This window comes from Geotrypetes seraphini, chromosome 6, assembly GCF_902459505.1.
Source record: "Geotrypetes seraphini chromosome 6, aGeoSer1.1, whole genome shotgun sequence".
NCBI lineage: Eukaryota > Metazoa > Chordata > Amphibia > Gymnophiona > Dermophiidae > Geotrypetes > Geotrypetes seraphini.
Genome location: NC_047089.1, coordinates 119,375,392 through 119,397,435, shown reverse-complemented (window position 1 = coordinate 119,397,435; position 22,044 = coordinate 119,375,392). Strand labels below are relative to the sequence as shown.

The following is a 22,044-nucleotide window of genomic DNA, read 5'->3' as shown; positions in this document are numbered from 1 at the left end:
TCAGGGAGTTGGGTGATGTCCTAGCGGAACCGCTATCCACGCTCTTCAATCTCTCCCTTAGTACAGGTAACGTCCCGATGGACTGGAAGACAGCTAACGTCATTCCACTCCACAAGAAAGGTTCCAAGATGGAGATGGCAAATTACAGACCAGTGAGTCTCACATCAATAGTGAGCAAACTAATGGAAACCCTAATCAAACACCAATTGGATAGGATCATGGACGAGGAGAATCTACGGGATCCCCGCCAATATGGATTTACTAAGGGGAGATCCTGCCAATCCAACCTGATCAGCTTCTTTGACTGGGTGACGAGGAAGCTGGATGTTGGTGAGTCCCTGGACATCGTCTACCTGGATTTCAGCAAAGCATTTGATAGCGTACCACACCGCAGGTTGCTAAGCAAGATGAGTTCTTTAGGTTTGGGCGACACATTGACCAATTGGGTTGGGAACTGGCTTGGAGGTAGGCTTCAGAGGGTAGTGGTGAATGGCACCCCCTCCAAATGTCAGAGGTGATATGTCAGAGGTGAAATGTCAGAGGTGATAAGTGGAGTGCCACAGGGCTCCGTCCTGGGCCCGATCTTGTTCAACATCTACATAAGAGACTTGACAGAAGGGCTCTGAGGAAGAATAACATTATTCGCCGATGATGCCAAACTAAGCAATGTAGTGAACAAAAGCACAACAGACAAAAATTCAATGGCAGACAAGTTTCAAGTTTCAAGTTTATTAGGATTTTATATACCGCCTATCAAGGTTATCTAAGCGGTTTTACAATCAGGTACTCAAGCATTTTCCCTCTCTGTCCCGGTGGGCTCACAGTCTATGTAATGTACCTGGGGCTATGGAGGATTAAGTGACTTACCCAGGGTCACAAGGAGCAGCGTGGGGTTTGAACCCACAACCCCACGGTGCTGAGGCTGTAGATCCAACCACTGCGCCACACAGACGATATGATGCATGACCTACTTCTACTGGAGCACTGGTCTAGGTCCTGGCAACTCAGTTTCAATGCCAAAAAATGCAAAGTCATGCACCTGGGAAGCCGAAATCCATGCAGGATTTACACCCTAAATGGCGAGATCTTGACAAAAACTGAAGCAGAAAGAGACTTAGGGGTGATTGTCAGGGAAGACATGAAGTCTGCAAATCAAGTAGAGCAAGCTTCATCCAAAGCAAGGCAAATCATAGGTTGCATACGCAGGAGTTTCGTCAGCCGTAAACCTGAAGTCATTATGCCACTGTATAGATCCATGGTGAGACCGCACCTGGAGTACTGTGTGCAATTTTGGAGGCCACATTACCGCAAGGATGTGCTGAGACTGGAATTGGTCCAGAGAATGGCCACCAGGATGGTCTCGGGACTCAAGGAGCTCCCATACGAGGAGCGGTTAGGGAAGTTGCAGCTCTACTCACTCGAGAACGTAGAGAGAGGGGAGATATGATCGAGACATTCAAGTACCTCACAGGTCGCATCGAGGTGGAAGAGGATATCTTCTTTTTCAAGGGTCCCGCGGCAACAAGGGGGCATCAGTGGAAAATCAGGGGCAGGAAAATGCACGGTGACACTAGGAAGTTCTTCTTCACCGAAAGGGTGGTTGATCGCTGGAATAGTCTTCCACTTCAGGTTATTGAGGCCAGCAGCGTGCCAGATTTTAAGGCCAGATGTGACAGACATGTGGGATCTATCCGCAAATATAGATAGGGAGGGTCATTGGAGTGGGCAGACTTGATGGGCCATGGCCCTTATCTGCCGTCTATTTCTATGTTTCTATGTTACTGAAAACCTCAAGTACATTATTCCATTCCCTGCTTCTACAATGGATACAATCTTTACTATTAGAGGGTCATTTCCCACAAGAACTCAGTGAAGTCATCATAACTCAGATATTAAAAGACCCCAAACGAACAACGGACCAACCATCTACAGACCCATAGCTTCAATCCCACTGTACGTGAAGTTGATGGAAGGCCTTGTTGCCAAAACCTTAACCTCATACCTAGATAAACACAACTTACTCTACTCCACACAGTCTGGCTTCAGAGCCAACCACAGCACGGAGACCCTACTAGGAACACTAATGGACACTGCCAGGCAATACCTCTGTACAGGCAAGAAAATCCTGCTCATACAATTAGACCTCTCTAAAACTTCCGGGAGTACTAATTGACAGAGGCAACCACAAATCAACAAAGTAATAAAAGCATCATTCGTGACAATGAGAAATCTAAGACAAATCTGAAAATTCTTCGACAAGAAACAATTCCTACTTTTGGTACAATCCCTTATCCTTGGACTAACAGACTACTGCAACATACTATACCTCCCATGTACAGTGACCATGATAAAACAATTACAAACTATACAAAATACAGCCCTAAGACTCATCTACTCATTGAAAAAATATGACCACATCACAGAAGCATACCATGACTCACACTGGCTCCCAATACAAGCAAGAGTACACTTCAAATTCTACTGCTTACTATTCAAAGCTATTAACGGAGAAAGCCCAACCTACTGGAATAACCGACTAACTCAATCCTCCTCATCCAGGCACAGGAGAACCCATTCACTTTTCACACACCCACCATCCAAAAATGTCAAATGAAAAAAACTATATGACAACCTAATAGTTCCAAAGCAGCTAAACTGGACAGACAAATCACCATTCTGTTGTCATCGACCACAGACTACAAAACCTTCAAGAAAGATACTAAAACCCTACTCTTCAAAAAATACATAAAACCTATCTAACATGACCAGTTCCTTCCCAAAACCCACCTACCCACTCTATACCCTTAATATACTCTAATATGCTTCTAACTACCCAACTAATGCTAAATGCCTCTATTTATCACCTTAAGATCTCAACAACTCTCTGGTAATTCTTATTACCCAACATTTATCACCTTATGATCTCGACAACTCTTTGGTAATTCATATGTAACTCTTATGCTATTCCTGTAAGGCAGAAAGAGGGAAGGAGCCGGGCCGGCGGCGGCAAAGAGCGGGCAGCAGCGAGAGTTAGTTCCGCCCACCTGCACCGAGTCACCAGCGGCGTCAGCGCCCGGGCTCCACCTTAAAAGAAGGGAGCCACAGCGAGCAGTCCAAGCAGCCGCGTAGTAGCTGGAGAAGGTGGCGGTTTGAGGAGTTAAGAGCAAGAGGCAGTAGGCAGAAAGAGGGAAGGAGCCGGGCCGGTAGCAGCGAGGAGCGGGTAGCGGCGAGAGTTAGCTCCGCCCACCCGCACCATGTCACCAGCGGCATCAGCGCCCGGGCTCCCCCTTAAAAGGGGGGAGCCAACTGTGCGCAGCAGTTTGGCGCGCGGCAAAGGCGCTCACCTTAGCGAGAGCGCCTTTGTGAAGAGCCGTAAGAAGGGTCGGGCCACTATGTCCAAGAAGACAAAAGACAGGTAAGCCCAGGGGGGACACCACCCAAATAAGAGCAAAGAGGAGCGGCAGGCACAGGAGGAGCCGGCAGGCACAGGAGATCACACACAGGCAAAAAAAAAAAAAGAACACATACACAAGCACTAAGTAACGGAAGAGGGTTAAGGAAAGGTAAACTCAATAGAAAAAGCACACACATACACAAGCAGAAGGTACTGGCAGGCACAGAGGGCTAGGAAGAGGAGGACAACGCGACACACAAGCGGAAGGAAGAGGAGGACAACACGACGCACAAGTGGAAGGAAGCAGAATACGAAGAGGACTAGGAAAAGCCAGGAACAGGAGGGAACACACAATCAAGGAGTGCAGGAATTTTTAGAAGGCAGACAAGAATGGAAGCTGCAGGAGCCCAGGGGTACTGCACTGGCTGCCACATGTACGACTACCTCCCCTCGCGGAGACAGTCATATGTGTGCGGACGATGTCAGGAACTGAAGAGCTTGAAGAATGAAGTCAGCCATCTGAAGCACAGGATCCAGGAACTGGAGGGACGTTACACCTCAGAAGACCCTCTCCAGATATCCGAATACCCTATAAGAGAGAGAGGTGCATCGAGGAACAGGTCAGGGAGAGGTGCATTGAGGAACAGGTCAGGGAACTCGAGAAGTTCATCGAGGAAGCCTACAGGAGAGTGGAAGAACAGGAACACGAGCAGCACAGGAACGAGGAGGATGCACTAAACAGAGGACAAGAACCATCTGACACCAAGGCAGAAGGATCCCATGGAGGAAACTCGGAAGAAGAAGAGGCAAGATCCTGCCAGCGCTTTGAGGGAGAAGTAACGAAAAGAACCATGGACACTGATCTGCGACCACAGTGGAGGCTGAAAAAGGGGAAATCTGCAGTCCTGGTGGGAGACTTGATCCTAAGACAGGTGGACAGTCACATAGCAGGAGGGAGAGAGGATAGGCTGGTGACCTGTCTCCCAGGAGCAAGAACTAAGGACATCGCCGACAGAATTGATAGGATCCTGGAAGGAGCAAAGACGGAGGAGACGGCAGTGTTAGTCCACGTCGGGACAAACGATGTCTCCAGGAGAGACTACAACAGGAATGTACTCACTGAACAGTTCAAGATCTTGGGAAGGAAGCTGAAGATGAGGACATAGAGGATAGCGTTCTCGGAGATCCTACCAGTACCTCTGATGTGAAGAAGCAGGCTGATGTGAAGAAGCAGTCAGAACTACAATCAATTAATGTGTGGATGAGGAAGGTTTTCACTTCATGAAGAACTGGACAACGTTTTGGGGCAAGAACAAGCTCTTCAGGAATGATGGACTACACTTGAGCACGGCGGGAACTAGGCTACTAGCAAACAAAGTCAGGAGAGGAATAGAACAAGGTTTAAACTAAGAAGAAGGGGAAAGCTGTCAGTCGACCAGGCATTGATGATTCAGAAGACAGTATCCCAAAAGGATACTGGGTGGGGAAAGTGCTGGGAAGACACTGAGGACACAAAACAGGTGATGAAATACCAACAGAACCAGACGAATCATGAGGAGGTTAAGAGGAGTCTACTACAAGGGGAGGACGAAAAGAAACAAGAGGAAGGGAAGGAACAAAAGGAGGAAAATGAGAACGTATCACAGGGGGATAACATAAGTGACAATGAATAGGAGTCTGCAGGACAAGAAGGGGACGGCAAGGGAAAGTAACAAAAAAACAAAACTATCAAGACTTAAATTGTATGTACACCAACGCAAGAAGCCTGAAGAACAAAATGGGCGAACTAGAAATGGCCAAAGATGAGAACCTAGACGTCATAGCAATCACGGAAACATGGTGGAATGAAGCAAACAAATGGGACATAGTACTGCCAGGGTACAAGCTCTACCGAAGAGACAGGATGCATCAGAAAGGGGGAGGAGTAGCACTCTATATAAAGGATACCATTCACTCGACCGGAGTGGACACAGCAGTTGGAAATGACCAACCAGAATCAATATGGGTTAAAATACCAGGAAGAAAGGGAACCAAGATAAAGATGGGACTGTACTACCGCCCACCTGGACAAACAGAGGCAATGGATGAAGAACTGAGGGCCGAATTGAGGCGAGAATGAAAAACGCAAATGCCATAATTATGGGAGATTTCAACTATCCAGGGATAGACTGGAGCATGGAGCTTCAAAATGTTCCAAGGAAACGGAGTTCCTGGAGGCTGTACGGGACTGCTTCTTGGAGCAGCTTGTCAAGGAACTAACAAGAGGGGCAACTATACTGGATTTAATCCTTAGTGGGCTGGAAGGACCTACCCAAGAAGTGGAAGTAGTAGGACCACTGGGAAACAGTGATCACAACATGATCCGATTCAAAGTGAAAATAGAAATGCCAAAGGGGAGGAGAACCATTGCAACAACGTTCAACGTCAAGAAAGGGAACTATGACGCCATGAGGCAAATGGTAAAGAGAAAACTCAAGAACAGCTCCAGGAAAACGCAAACGGTGGAGCAAGCATGGACCTTATTCAAGGACACGGTAAACGAGGCGCAAAACCTGTATATACCCAGATTTAGAAAAGGGAGCAAAAAGAATCAAACAAAAGACCCAGCATGGATAACCAATGAAGTTAAGAAGGTGATAGGAGACAAGAAAAAATCATTCAAGAAGTGGAAAAAGGATAAAACCGAGGAAAACAGGAAAGAGCACAGGAAACATCAAAAAGAATGTCACTGCGTGGTCAGAACAGCGAAAAAAGAGTACAAGGAGAGACTTGCCAAGGAGGCACAGAATTTTAAACCATTCTTTCGATATGTGAAAGAAAACAACCGGCGAGGGAGGAAGTGGGACCCCTGGATGAGGGAGGCGGTAAAGGAGGAAAAGGAGGTGGCAGACAGACTAAACATGTTCTTCTCGTCAGTCTTCATGAAAAGAGGACACATCCAACGTGCCGAATCCGGAAAAAACCTTCAAGGGGGATCAAGAGGAAAAATTATTACCAATAGAAGTGAGCCTCGAAGACGTACTCAAACAGATAGATAGATTAAAAACTGACAAATCGCCGAGACTAGATGGAATCCACCTGAGAACACTGAAGGAGCTCAAAGACAAAATAGTGGAGTTACTACAGAAGATTTGCAACCTATCCTTGAAAACAGGAGTAATCCCGGAGGACTGGAGGATAGCGAATGTTACACCTATCTTCAAAAAGGGATCCAGAGGCGACCCAGGGAACTACAGACCAGTGAGCTTAACCTCAGTTCCGGGAAAGATGGCCGAATCATTAATCAAGGACACATCAATGAGCAAATAGAAAGGAATAATATGATGAGAACCAGCCAGCATGGTTTCTGTAAAGGAAGATCTTGCCAAACAAACCTGTACTTCTTCGAGGGGATAAACGAACAATTGGACAAAGGTGACCCCATAGACATCATATGTCTGGACTTCCAAAAAGCCTTTGACAAGGTACCCAATGAGCGCTTGCCAAGAAAACTGTGGAACCACGGATGGATCTGTAATTAGCTGTCGGACAGGAAACAGAGGGTAGGAGTAAAGGGACACTACTCTGAATGGGAAGCAGTTACGCGCGGTGTCCCGCAGGGGTCAGTGCTGGGACCACTGCTATTCAATATATTCATCAATGACCTGGAAGTAGGGGCGAAGTTATAAAATTTGTGGACGACACAAAACTCTCCAGCAGGGTTAGAATTGTTGAGGAATGTAAAGAACTACAAAGGGACCTGAACAAACTGAGTGAATGGGCAGATAAATGGCAAATGTGCTTCAATATAGAGAAATGCAAAGTCTTGCACATAGGGAAAGGAAACACGAAGTACAACTACAAGATGGGGGGAATGGTATTGGGGAAAAGCAACCTAGAAAGGGATTTGGGGGTTTGGTGGACCAATCAATGAAGCCGGGGGCACAATGCACAGCAGCCTCCAAGAAGGCGAACAGAATGTTGGGCATTATCAAAAAAGGAATCATTACTAGAACCAAAGCAGTTATCCTGCCGCTATATCAGGCAATGGAGCGCCTGCATCTGGAATACTGCGTTCAATACTGGTCACCGTACCTTAAGAAGAATATGGCAACACTCGAGAGAGTCCAGAGAAGAGCAACAAAAATGATAAGGGGCATGGAAAACCTTCCATATGCTGAGAGGCTGGAGAAACTGGGGCTCTTTTCCCTGGAAAAACGGAGACTTAGAGGGGACATGATAGAAACTTACAAGATCATAAAGGGTATAGAGAAGGTAGGGAGGGACACTCTTCAGACTGGTGGGGGAAACAAGAACAAGAGGGCACTCAAGAAAATTGAAGGGAGACAGATTCAGAACGAATGCTAGGAAGTTCTTCTTCATGCAGAGGGTGGTGGATACCTGGAATGCGCTTCCAGGGGAGGTGGTAGAACATAGTACGATTTTGGGTTTCAAAAAAGGGTTGGACAAGTTCCTGAAGGAAAATATCAGGAAGTTCTTTTTCATACAGCGAGTGGTGGACACTTGAAATGCTCTACCGGAGGAGACTGTGACGGAAACCACCTTTCTGGGATTCAAGGGCAAGTTGGATGCACACCTTCTTGCAAATCACATTGCGCGATACGGGTCTTCAACAGGCAACACCTAGCTTAGCCGCCACTTGTGTGGGTCGCCGGACTAGATGGACTGATGGTCTGATCCGGTGAAGGCATTTCTTATGAATTTTATGAATCTTATAAGGTGATTGAAGGGTATAGTTAGAGGGGTACTACACAGGACAAAGTGTCTTAAATAAAGGATCAATTACAGGTCACTGACCTGGGGGGCTGCCGTGGGAGCGGACTGCTGGGCGCGATGGACCTGTGGTCTGACTCAGCAGAGGCGATTCTTATGTTCTTATGTTCTAATCTCTGAAAACTTTTATGTAATCCACCTTGAACCGCAAGGTACTGGCGGAATAGAAATCAGTAATGTAATAGTACTCCCTGTTGCTCCACCTTAGAAAAGGCAGTCTCGTAATCAATTTTTATAGTAGAAAGAGTCAATTTTGGGGAGCAGCTACCACAATCGGGATTGACTGGAGGGGACCCTGCTTTCTTGCCCCATGTCTCCCACAGCAGCGGTAGGGCTTCGTTGGTGGCCCATTGGGCAGGCATTGGAAGAGACGGATCCCTGACATCATTGGGTCCGTCTCTACTGATTTCCTCAAATTCAACACTGCTGCCGTGGTTGCGGCTGCAGCCGCAGGGTGTGGCCTAGGGGCGTGCCCAAAGGGGCAGCTCCCAAAGGGGAGCTGAGGAGCAGGAATTTAAGGTAATATATTTAAATTGTCAGGACATGGGGAAAAGGAAAATTAAACCTAAGAGTTCGATACCTGCTGTATCTGGACCTATAGACAGGCATTTGACATTATCAACGGACAATCCTCCACAAATTTCACTTGTTTGAAATAATTTTTATTAAGCAGAAAAGACTGAACAGCCAACGCAAGGCAACAAAGTACATACAGGTCAGGAAAACAACAAAACAAGCAGGGAACCCCCCACCCAAAGGGAGGAGGTACAATCCCTACAATACCCCTACGAGAACAATCCCAGAAACAACCTCTGCACAATCCAAATAGAAAATCGAAAATGAAAACAAGCTGGTCAGTACATTTCAACGTTTTTCAATAGATAGAAAAGGCACAAATATCCCCCAGAGTCCCAACATCCAAACATCACATCCACCTCAACACCCAGACCACAAGCATACACACAGAATCCCCCTCCCCCTTTTTCTATGGAAGTGAATAGGAGAAAGCTGGAAACAATCAGAGAGAACCAACCTCCAATAAGGTGGCATCCCAAAGAGAGCAATATAAGCGGCGGGACGCAGACATCGTCCCCCGACAGTTGCGGAGCTCCCATTGGGCCACTTCAACCAGGGAGCGCTGCCATCCCAACACCTCAGGCGCGCTGGCATCCATCCATAGGCGAAGCACTCCACGTTTGGCCACCAACAGAGCAGTGTACAAGAAACGCCAGTGCTCCAAACCCAAGCCCTGATCAAGCACCTCTCCCTCACATCCCAGCAAAATGAGTAAATAAGACCATTGAAAGGGCACTCCCACTACGCAGGCCAGGAAGTCCAGCACCCCATTCCAATAAGTACCCAATATCGGACACTCCAGGAACATATGCACAAGGATACCTCTCATAAGCTGACCTATAACACAGACATCCGAGTTCCAAAGACCCGCCAGCACACCCCGGACCCTGGTAAAATAAGTACGGTGTAACAATTTGAACTGTATTTCCTGCAGTTGAGCATTCCGAGCCCCCCTAGGGATACTAGAAAAGCAGGCCATCAACAGCTCAACTCCAACAGACTCCCCCATCTCCTCAATCCACTTAGAGGCCAAATGCTGGAGCTGAGAGTCCGGTCGTTCCGCCCGGGCCAACCCGTACCAGGTGGACAGAGAATTCAAAGAAGCAGGGAGAGAGAGAAATAGATGATCAACCTTTAAAAAGCGATAGTCCTCATAAAAGTGGCGCAGTTGCAAATAAACAAAAAAAGGCATATCAGGAAGAGACCAGTTACAACGGAGAGCAAAATGCGAAGGGAAAGTCCCATCCTCAGAGGACAACAAGCAAACATGCCCCAAATAAAAACTAGTGCCAAAACTGGCTGCCAAACCACGTGGCCCACCAACACCCAGCGGAAACACAGGGTTTCCCCGGACAATTTGGAAAGCCCAATGATCCTGCGTTCCCCCCTATCCACCGCCGCCACCAGAGCAACGCTCGCCGCAACGGTTCAAACCACAAAGAATTGCAGCCCACCCGGGGTCACCGCCACCGAGGGACAGCAAGACAGGCCAGCATGCTATGGGGGGCCACCCAAGAGTCAAACAAGCCCGGGGGGGGGGCAAACCTGGAACTAGACGTGGAGAGTTCATGCACCCAGCGCAACAAAGCAGCCACATTGTACAAACGGAGATCCAGAAGCGCCAGGCCACCCCGCTCTCTACTCTGCGTAAGTCTACAAAAGCCAATAAGGGCCCGCCGGTTCCGCCAGATAAAAGAGCCGATAAAGGACCTGTAGGCCCTTTCCTCCGCCCCTATGAGCCATAAAGGTATCATCTGCAAGGGATAAAGAATCTTGGGCAATAGAACCATCTTAACCAAGGCAATGCGACCGAAAAGAGACAGGGGAAGGTCCCCCCAACGATGACAAGTGTCACAAAGCTGGGCAAGCCGAAGCACAATATTGTGCCGATAAACAGCGGACCAATCAGCGCTGAGAAAGATCCCAAGCTCCCCCACAGCCCACCGAAAAGGGAAGGTGGACAGAGCGCGAGAGGCGCAGGGCGAGGACACAGGAAGCGCCTCAGATTTACTGAAATTAATACAAAGTCCCGAAAAAGACCCAAATGAGGCAATAAAGGAAGTTATGCAAGGAAGCGAAACCTGGGCATTATCAACAAATAACAACACGTCATCCGAAACATGGTAATCTTACAGAGCTCCTTACCCACTCGAATGCCCTCCACCCCAGGAGAATCCCTGATCTTAGCCGTCAGAGGTTCAAGCGAGAGTATGAACAATAAGGGCGATAAGGGACACCCTTGCCGGGTCCCCTGCCGCAGAGGGAATGAGATCGTTCGCTGTCTATTAATGAGCAGCTGAGTGGTCAGAGCCCTGTACAAGTGGACAACCCAATCATGAAACGAGCCGGTAATACCAAAGCGCTGCAAGACCCAAAAAAGGTAAGGCCAAACGACTTTGTCAAAGGCCTTTTCGGCATCTAGACTAGCCAACAAATCATCGCCAGGACGGCCCCTACCCTCCCTCAAAGCCTTAAGAATGTTAGCCGAGGAGAAGCGACCAGGCACGAACCCCACCTAGTTGGGATGTACAAGCAAGGGGACGACCTGAGCCAGTAGTTTAGCTAGGATAGCCGTGAGAAGCTTCATGTCCTGATTACGCAAGGAAATGGGTCTATAAGAGCCCACAAGTTCAGGGTCTTTACCCGGCTTAGGAAGCACCACTACATGGACATGATTCTGCTCCGGAAGAAGTCTATCAGTAATCTGCATATCAACAAACATAGCACATAAGGCGGGTCTGACATGGTGTTGTAAGATCTTATAAAACTTAGGCCCCATGCCATCCGGGCCCGATGCCTTAGCGAGTTTCAGGTTGCCAATAGCTGTGGAAATCTCCTGACAGGAAATAGGGGCGTTGAGCAGAGCGCGATGCGCCTCGGTGAGTTGAGGAAGATTCAAGTCCCTAAAGAAAAGATCTCGAGCCGCAGCATCATACGCACCCGGACTATACAATTTGCTGTAAAAACGCACGAATTGGGACTGGATAGCAGCATCTGCTGTGTGCAGCACATTGGAAGGGTCTCGAAGACGGGAGACACGCGCAGCACGACGGAAGAGCCTGACCAGGATAGCCAATAGCTTCCTCGCCCGATTACCCCACCGATAGAGTTGAAACTTGTAGACATCAATAAGAGTTAAAGCCCTATCAGTGAGAATGGCGTCAATCTGTTTACGCAAACAAAGATACGACTGACGGCCTCCTCGGATCGATGCCGTAAATGATAGAATCTATGTTCCCGCAGTTGTTTTGCCAACGACGTAAGCTCGAACTCTGCTCAGAGACATGAAGGCACTATATTTCGCCTCACCAACCAATCATTGCAGCGTTCATTTTTTTCTTTTTTGCTCCAGTGAGATTCTCCTTAACTGTTATGTGCTAGCTACACTAGCTATGCTTAACTGCTTATGCAAGTATAGTATTGGAAAGCAAATCTTTCAAACTTAGCTTTTAAAGCAGTAGCAGGTTCCGACGTGCCACGTTTCGGTCCTTCGTCAGGGAACCAATAAACAATTACAGTTAAACTGGAGGTGAAAGCTCATGTAAAGTACAGAAACCATGCTGAGACTATATTAGTCAACTGTACTTTACATGAGCTTTCAACTCCAGTTTAACTGGAACGAAAGGACATTGTGGACATGGCTGCAAAAAAGGGTCGGTTATTCCGTCAATGCTGGTATTCTTTTAGTTTGACCTTTACTTCTTATGTCCAATGACAACTTTGGGATGTATGATTTGATTATTGCTCCTATGTTGCCAGTTTTTTTTTATTTTTTATTTGGGAATGTTTGCTTCTGCTGCTGCTGCTGCCCAGGTGGGGTGGGGGGGGGGGGTGATTGGGGGGGTTTGGGGTTTGGAGTTGTATTGTGGCTTAACAAAATATTCTTGATTTTGTATCTTCTGTGTTTACATACTGGTTTAATAAAAACTACTTTACATACTAGTGTTTAAGCCCGTTAGATTAACGGGTGCTAGATGACCGCCTCTCCTGCTTTTGAACCTGGGCAGGGGCAGAGGCAGAGCCGGGGCGGGAGGGAGTGACGGTGGGAGAGCAATTTCAAAGCCTCGGAAGCGGCGGCTCCTTGACCAATCCGTGCTTACAACGTCCCCACACTCGCGGTCTGGCTGGCTCCCCTACCAAAGCCCTTCGCAGTGGCAGCTCCTCCCGCATCCGTCCCCGCGTCCCAAGCCTCTCCGAAGGCCGGCTCCTATGAAAATGGTACCCCTCTGTCCAAAGCCGCGGCGGCAGCCTCCCTCAACACATATTTCAAATCTGACATATTGTAATCACAAAACAGAAAATAAAATTATTTTTCTTACCTTTTGTTGTCTGGTCATTATTCATATCATGTAGGGGTCCCAGGCTATGGTTGGCTTTTGATAACTCGCTTGCCAGGGCCCCTTCTTTCTTCTTCCCTCCCTCCATCCCTGCAGCTGAAGACAGGAACCTCCCCCCAGTGGTCTGAGACAGGAGGGAGCAGTTAGGAGAGGGTCTGAGGGCAAAGAGGGGCTCAACAGCGCCCAACCACCTTTCCTTCCCTCCCTCCATCAGGTGCAGTGAATCCACCAATGTTAAAAGGAGCCGCGTCGAAATCGGAGGCCTGCCACTGCCGTAGCACGTTCCTCTCTGCCTTGGTCACGCCCCCTTCTCTGACATATGGGACCGCGGCAGAGGGAACGTGTTACAGTGGCGGCAGGGCTCCAATTTCAAAGCAGCTCCTTTTAACATAGACGGAGCTGAACTGACCTGATGGAGGAAGGGAAGGAACGGTGGGGCAAATTTCGGCAACGGCAGGAATTGTTTGGCGGGCCAAGCACCGGTTTCTTTAGGCAGGCCCGGTTGTTTACTTGGATTAAATGTGAGCCGGGTGAGGAAGGCCGCCGCAGCCTCGCGGCTAGGTAGGGGGACAACAATGGCGCTTATGCTCAAGCCCCCGCCGCAGCTCCTCTCTCGATCCTGGTGCGGTTCGAGAGAGGAGTTGTGGCGGCGGCTTCAGCATAAGCGCGATTGTTGTCCCCCTACCTAGCGGCGAGGCTGCAGTGGCCTTCCTCACCCGGCTCTCACGGCTGGCGTCCGGCGAACCCTAATGCTGACATTGAATCCAAGTAAACAACCGGGGCTGCCTAAAGAAACATGGTAATCATATTCTGTTCTGAAAGCCCCCGCCGCAGCTCCTAGGCGGTTGAGGGTGGAAGGTTGTGGTCGGAGTTGCTAGGCTGCAGCGGATGTGTGAGTTGCGAGTGTGGGGCCTGTAGCGGCGCGAGGTGGAGAGCAGGCTGTGGTGACGTAGTAGGCGCGCATGCGCACTCGTGTTTCCGTGACGGGATCAGGGAACATGATTTTTTTAGTGCGCATGCGCGTCCTACCATTTTATTATATTAGATTCCTCAAAGAAAAATAGAACCCGCCCAGGAAGTGGACCATCTGGTTACAAATGAAATAAATTTGACAGAGTTTTTGGAAGACAGTCAGGATGTGATCCAGAGTAGGTCCACAATGGTAATAACATGCATGAGTGAGACAGATAAGTGTTAATACTGAAACTTTATTTTAAAAATAGGCTGACAAAATTTTGTGGAGACTTGGTTAGAATTTTTCCAGATGTCTCAAGAGCTACGCAATTAAGAAGGAAAGAATTTTTGAAATTAAAAACAAAGAGTTTTAGCTCTAGAGGAATCTTTTTACCTAAAATTCCCCATGTAAATGTCTTATTAAATTACAAGACATTGAATATGTTTTCTGGGATCCCATTCAATTGCAACAATTTTTAATAGCTCGAGAACAGAAATGAGTATTTGTTAATTACAGTTTTCACTTTTACTACTGAGAAATAAGAGGAAGTAGTAAGAATCCCTAAGCAGTAGTGAATGGTTTAAGATTTGCTATGAGAATCAAGAACCAATTCCTTAGTTTTTTCTTCTTAATTTGTTTCTTGTTAAATTTGTAACATGTCTTCCCATTGTTGTGGGCTCGGAAAGAAATTTTGTATGAATAACTAAGTATTGTCAATTTTGTGTAAGAATCCTTTTTTTCTTGGTATCATCTGATATTGTAATCTTTCACATTTATAATAATAAAAAAAAAAAAGTCAATTTTAGGTTGGTGTCCATGACAGATATGGCTTGCCAGTGCGCTTCTAAATCAATATTCTCTGGCTTTTTCTAAACCCACCAAAATTGATATCATTTTCACCTGAGGCAGATCTCAGTTCTTCATTCGTTGTGCTGGGAGAGTGTTGACAAAAAATAGCTTACTCCTTCCTCCAAAAAGTCCGGTGAAGGCATCCCTCTCAAGCTGAAGTCCACTCTTCTCTCTTGGGGTAACCAGACACCAGCAGCACCCTGTAATAGATCGCTTCCGGGTTGGGAAGGAACCAGTCTCTGCTTCAGGCTCAGACCTGCCTGGGTTAACTCCGAGGTAGGTCTGGGATCTTCACCCAACCAGGCAAAAGCGCTCATAATCGTTGGCTGTGTCATCCGCTGGGGGGTTCCAGTCGCCGGAGGGTTAGGGCTAGCAGTCCCTGTCCTCTTTCCCATATTACACGGGAAAGATTCACACCACATGCTGAAACTCAGCAAACGATCAGTGCTGTCCGCTCAGGAGTCCATTCTCGACGCCATCTTGATCTCCCAAACCTGTCCTTTTAAGAAGAGACAGAAAACTGCCTTGGCTTCAAGCCAACAAGCCTCTGGTGTTTCCACCTGAGCTGAGAAAGGGGAAGGGGTGTAGAACATCAGAGCCCTTTTCCTCCAGCAGAGTGGAACCAGAAGAGGAGGAGACATGGCAATAGTTGTGATGGGGATTTCCCTGCTGAAGATTTGGCCATGCTGGAGGAAGCCAGATGGACTGGGAAAATGTTCCTGTGACAATGTTCCTGTGACATAGCTATCTCCCGAGGCCATGGACTGCAGCTCAACTTGTAAATCAGGTCAGAGTTTTAAAGCTTAAAAGGAGAAAGTTTGCTGCTTTGTTTGCTGATGATGGGTTTTTTTCCCCTGAGCAGATTGGAAACACCGTTTTAAACAATTCAGGAGCTTTTGAAAACAAATTATGCTTAAAGGCTATTGCTTACCTCCTAGAAATATGACTGCAAATACCATCTGGAAAATACTGTAGATGAGTGGAAAAGCAAACATGAGACTGAGTTCTGCAGGGCTAAAGGAGATTTGCACTATTGTTGTACACAACTGCGTATTCTGCAATCCAGTCTCCAGGGCCACTGTTCGACATCTACAGGATATAGTAAAAACATTCAAACATTTTATTTTATAACTCTGATTTTACACTGTAAATTTAAACAATGAGTTTTGTTCTATGATTATTCATCTCAAGCCAAGTCTATGTACAATTTAGATAACAATAGGTAAACATCTACCCCAGTGGGCTTACAATCATAGTGCCATCCTTCCACTAATTTGTTCTACACTATCATTACAATATAATTCATACCCTGGTATAAGTGTGTCTACTCAGAGGTCTGGTGGAAGGAAGATAGTGGTAATGCAGGTCTCAGTATGATAGTAGGTTTGACTAGTCTATCCTCTAGAACAGTGTTTTTCAACCTTTTTTGGGCAAAGGCACACTTGTTTCATGAAAAAAATCACGAGGCACACCACCATTAGAAAATGTTAAAAAATTTAACTCTGTGCCTATATTGACTATATATAAAGTAATTCTCTTGAATAGGAATCAAATAAACACAAAGAAAGTATTTTATAATGCTGCCACCGCCAACAACACCGTTGGCGGCGGTGGCACTCAATGGCTAAAGAGCCGCAGTTTGCCGGCCTAGGGACAACACTGGAGGGTGGCCAGCTGTGCACCCCCTTGGGACGTAAACCCGGGGTGGGGCAGACCGCCCCCCCCCCACCCTGGTATGCCACTATCTGTACCTCACTCCCTCCCTATGACCAAAAGTTCTCCTTTCTTCTATTCCCCGTGTACACAACCATCTCTTTCCCTCCCTTCCTCTCTCCAAAGTCCATGCCTTCTGTGTCCAAACACTCATTCCCTCCCCCACCTCAGCATCTCTTTCCCTCCCTTCCTCTCTCCCAAGTCCATTTCTTCTGTGTCCAAAAACGCATTCCCTCCCCCACCTCAGCATCTCTTTCCCTCCCTTCTTCTCTCCCAAGTCCATTTCTTCTGTGTCCAAAAACGCATTCCCTCCCCCACCTCAGCATCTCTTTCCCTCCCTTCCTCTCTCCCAAGTCCATGCCTTCTGTGTCCAAAAACCCATTCCCTCCCCCACCTCAGCATCTCTTTCCCTCCCTTCTTCTCTCCCAAGTTCATGCCTTGTGTCCAAAACGCACTCCCTCCCCCCTTTTGTGTTCCGTGTTTGCCTCCCAGCCCATCTTTGCAACTTTCTCAGCAAAACGAAGCTCAAGCCGCAGGCTTGTCTTCTGCTTCCTGCCTGCTCTGCCGCGCACAAATAGCCGAACGGAAGTATTCTCCGACGTCAGCGCTGACGTCGGAGGGCAGGCTTTGCTTAAGCCCTCCCTCCGACGTCAGCGCTGACATCGGGGAACGCTTGCGATCGGCTATATGTTAGCTGCAGGGCAGGCAGGAACAGAAGACGAGCCTCGCGGCTCGAGATGTATTGAACTCCGCGGGTCCCCCGTCCAGCTCTCTCCTGTCCACGTGGGGCGGACCGCCCCTCTCCCTAGACTGGTGGTACTGCCCTGATGGCGGCCCTAACCGTACGGCACACCAGGCAACATCTCGCGGCACACTAGTGTGCCGCGGAACAGCGGTTGAAAAACACTGCTCTAGAATCCCACTGAGGTTCAGAACCCAACTTGGGCCTATATTGTTTATTTCCAGGAAGGGGTGAAGCCATTGGTATGCTGAAACCCTTCCCACTTAGCACTCAGGACTGCACAGTTGATGGCAGCAACACCAGCAAGGTAGTGTCAAGAGCAGCACCACCTTGTGCTCACCCATGTTAATCTTGGGCCCCACCAAAAAATGCCTCCAGAAACAGTATTGTCCTTGATAGCAGTGTTCAAAGGCCAGTATATCCTGTCGATCAAATCAGGAAAGATTCCGGAAGACTGGAAAGTGGTGAATGTTATGCCAATCTTCAAGAAAGGTTTTAGGGGAGATCCGGGAAACTACAGACCAGTGAGTCTGACTTTGGTACCGGGAAAGATGGTAGAGGCGCTGATAAAGGACTGCATCATCGAATCACCTTGCTGGACACAAACTAATGAGAACCAGCCATCGCAGCTTCAGCAAAGGAAGATCTTGCTTGATAAAAACTTACTGCACTTCTTCAAGGTAGTAAATAGGCAGATAGACAAGGGTGACCCAGTCAACATCGTGTATCTAGATTTTCAGAAGGCGTTCGACAAGGTCCCGCATGAACGTCTACTTCGAAAAGTTGCGAGCCATGGAATCGAAGATAATATAGTCATGTGGATTAAAAAACGGTTGGCAGATAGGAAACAGAGAGTGGGGGTAAATGAGCAATACTCAGACTGGAAAAGCGTAACGAGTGGAATGCCGCAGGGTTCGGTGCTTGGACCCATGCTCTTCAACATATTTATAAATGACCTAGAAATTGGCATGACAAGTGAGGTGATTAAATTTGTGGACGATACAAAGTTATTCAGAGTAGGGAAGACCTACAACGAGACATAAACACACTTGAGGAATGGGACGCGAAATGGCAAATGAGGTTCAACTTTGGTAAGTGCAAGGTGATGCATGTTGTAACAAAAATCATGTGCACGAATACAGGATGTCCTGTGCTATACTCGGAGAGCCCCCCAGGAAAGAGACTTGGGAGTACTTGAAGATAAGTCAAGAAACATTCCGTGCAATGTGCAGTGGCGGCGAAAAGGGCAAACAGAATGCTAGGAATTATTAAGAAGGGGATCACAAACAGATCTGAGAAGGTTATCATACCGCTGTACCATACCATGGTGCACCCCCACCTGGAATACTGCGTCCAACACTGGTCGCTGTACATGAAAAAAGACATAGTACTACTTGAAAGGGTCCAGAGGAGAGCGACAAAAATGGTTAAGGGACTGTAGGAGTTGCCGTACAATGAGAGGCTAGAGAAACTGGGCCTCTTCTCCCTTGAAAAGAGGAGACTGAGACATGATCGAAATATTCAAGATATTAAAGGGAATTTACTTAGTACAGAAAGAGAGATTGTTCACCCTCTCTGAGGTGAAGAGAACAAGAGGGCACTCGCTAAAGTTAAAAGGGGATAGATTCCGTACAAATATAAGGAAGTTTTTCTTCACTCAGAGAGTGTTAGAAATCTGGAACACTTTTCCAGAGGCTGTTATAGGGGAAAGCACCCTGCAGGGATTCAAGAAAAGGTTAGGTAAGGCTAGACTCAGATAGGGCACTGGTCTTTGACCTAAGGGCCACAGCGTGAGTGGACTGTTGGGCACGATGGACCACTGGTCTGACCCAGCAGCGGCAATTCTTATGTTCTTAAGTGCTCACTTTGCTCCTCTGAATATACTTCCATGTTCTCCTTGAAAGTCTCAAGATGAGAATCAAGGACATGGACTTTGAGAGACATCCTACAGCACATTTTACTGTAATTCTTCATCAGATTCTTACACAGATCCTTATACGGAGCTCTGACAAACTGTTCCATTAGACTCAATTTGATGTGCAATGGTGGCATCAAACCTTCTGGGGGTTCACCAGTGGTTCCCATTTGACATTGTTTCTCCCCACAGAGAACTTGTTCTGCTGTGGCCAATCCTGCCTTTGGTAGTGTACCTTTGTATCCTTGCTGTCCCAAAGGCAGAGATAGCAGGGTAATTTGGTAAAATTGCCTTGGAAAACCATTAGGAATGCCACCATTTTGAAATCTCCAATGATTTCCCAGCCATACTTATCATGCTCATCATACTTCAAGGCACCTAGTAAAGTTTTGTTGCTGTTGTAATCCTCTTTGAGGTGCACTGAGTGAAGCAGTGGAAGAGATGGGTACTTGTTCCCGTTATGGAGCAGCACAGCTTTGATGCTCTTGGATGAGCTGTCAATGAAGAGACGCCACTCTTTCGGGTTACAGGTGATTCCAATTCCCTTAAACAGGTCACATTGTGACAGAAGCAGAACCCATCTTGAAGGATGAAGAAAATGGAAAAACTTGATGATGCTTCCTCTGATCTGGGTCTTGCACATTTTCATCCAACATCTACTGTATGAGCCTAGATGTCAAAAGCTCAGCATTGGACTTGGTGAGACCAAGATCTTTGATCAAATCATTGGGGGCTTTCTGGTTTGGATAGTATGGGTTTCTTTCATCAGCTGCACCACTGATATTGTAAACTGGATCTATCAATCTCTGACTTGCTCTCTCCTGAAGACAGCTGCTCTCTCTCTGAGGGAGTTGGTAAAAGGGTCCCTAAGTTTACTCAGCTTGGAATCAATCTGGAATGTTCTGCAAAAAAATATACATTTCAAAATATCAGTGTCCAGGTCACAAAAGCAAAGTTTGAGGGGAATGATAGATATTTTCAATACTTTTGTGACATAGACAATTAAGAAAGCACTTATTACAATAACAATTATTCCTTAGCGTCTGCAGCAGATGAATCCAGAGACATGTGGGATAGCACATACCTACCAGCAGGTGGAGATAGAGCCCTGATTTTCAGGAATATATCTGGATGGAACTCCCCCTTGCCAATCAGTATGCTGTATGTCCAGCAGGTTGGATGGTGTCTATCATTCTGGTTCCTGGTTGCTGCTCCTGAGGATGGAAGGCTTGTTGATCCTGTTGCTGCGGCTTCACTTGAGCATTGGGGTGTTGGCCAGGCTGGGCCAACTTTAGGGGCAATATCTGGGCCCACCCGGGTCCCTTCCTCACCCTCCCTACCTTTACAGAGAAGCTGCGGGGGTCGGAGGTTCCTTTCCCATTGCCGGCATCTACAAGCTGCTACAGTACAAACTTCTCCCTGTTGCCTTCCGGTAAGATAGGGAGCACATGAGTACTCTGAGTATTTCTTTTGGATTTTGTTGTGCCGGGTTGCTGACCGAGGGGGGCGTATATGGCAGCGGAGGCAGTCAAAAGGTGTTCACACTGTGGGAAGCGGAGGACACCAGCGGGAATTTGTGTGGCCGCGTGGGACGCGGGGTTGAGTTTGGTGGTGCCGAAGGGCGTGTATTTTTCCCATGCGTTTGACGCGGCTGCTGAGTTTAAAGCTCCATTGCTGGAGCGGGCCTCTTTGGAGATGGTAGTTAACCCAAGCAAGTCCAATGGTGGGGGGGAGGGAAGGTGCAGAGCGAACCAGGGTTCGAAGGTTGCAAGTTGGTTCTCTGCCTTTCTCCTTGGAGTTTGCTGATATGATGCATAAAGCCTTGTTGTTACAGAAGGCAAACTCCGGTAGAGAGGGAGAAGGGGCAGGGGACGCCTCGGTTCCGGCGCTGCAGGTCCCACCTCAGGCTGATGTAGGGGAAGACAGGGCCAAGCGGTGCAAGATTGTGCTAGACCCAGAGGAAGAGCAGGATTCTCGCCCTAACCTAGCTCTCACTTTGTTTGGGGCCACTGGAGACTCCAGTGGGCCCAAGGCAGAGTTAGATGAGTGGGTAGCGACTGAGGGTGATGACCCTGCAGTTCTGAGGTTGTTTCATAAAGAGAAACTGCTGGCATTTATTTCTAAGGCCTTGGAGTGCCTTCACATTTCTCAGCCAGACCCAGGGGTGACCAACCCCTTAATGGCAGGCACTAGGAGGCCTCCTAGATCATTTACAGTGCATGAGGCCATGCAGGAATTGATTGCTGCAGCATGGATGGCCAAAACTATGAAACAGTTATATCCGGTAGCTCAGGATGATTTGGTGAACTTTGGGCTACCCAGGGTGGATGCCCCTGTAGAGGGTGGCGTGGCACTTAGAGAGCCTCAGGATAAGATAATTGAGGCTTCCTTGAAAGCATCTTTTGGGGTGGCAGCCCTGACTCTCCAGGCAGCTTTATATGTGCAGTTCTTATGCGGTACGGGCCTGTCTTCAGTGGGTCCAGCAGATCACAGATGGTGTCAGTGAACTCCTTACCTCAGGAGTTCCCGAAGGCAGAGTCAGGGCTGGCATATCTGGTAGATGCCTTATGCGATATGGTCAGGGCCTCAGCTAAACAAATGGCTCTTTCGGTAGTCTCCAGGCGGCATTTGTGGCTGCAAGATTGGGCAGTAGACACTGCCTCTAAATCGCATTTAGTGAGACTTCCTTTTAAAGGCCAGTTGTTGTTTGTGACAGACCTGGATAAATTGGTGAAAGAATTTGGTGATGCTGGAAGACAGGCCTAGGGGAGCAAGTAGATCGTCCTCTGA

At 47.6% G+C, this 22,044-nt stretch overlaps 1 protein-coding gene across 2 annotated transcripts in view; it reads right to left on the bottom strand.

Annotated features, from left to right (window-relative positions):
• The window catches only part of SLC10A2 (solute carrier family 10 member 2), a 502,525-nt gene that overhangs the window by 22,818 nt on the left and 457,663 nt on the right, over positions 1-22,044 (bottom strand). For both annotated transcript variants that reach the window (XM_033948187.1, XM_033948186.1), the window contains exon 7: positions 15,816-15,973. In XM_033948187.1, coding sequence (XP_033804078.1) covers positions 15,816-15,973 — 158 coding nt within the window. The remainder of the gene's footprint in view (positions 1-15,815; positions 15,974-22,044) is intronic.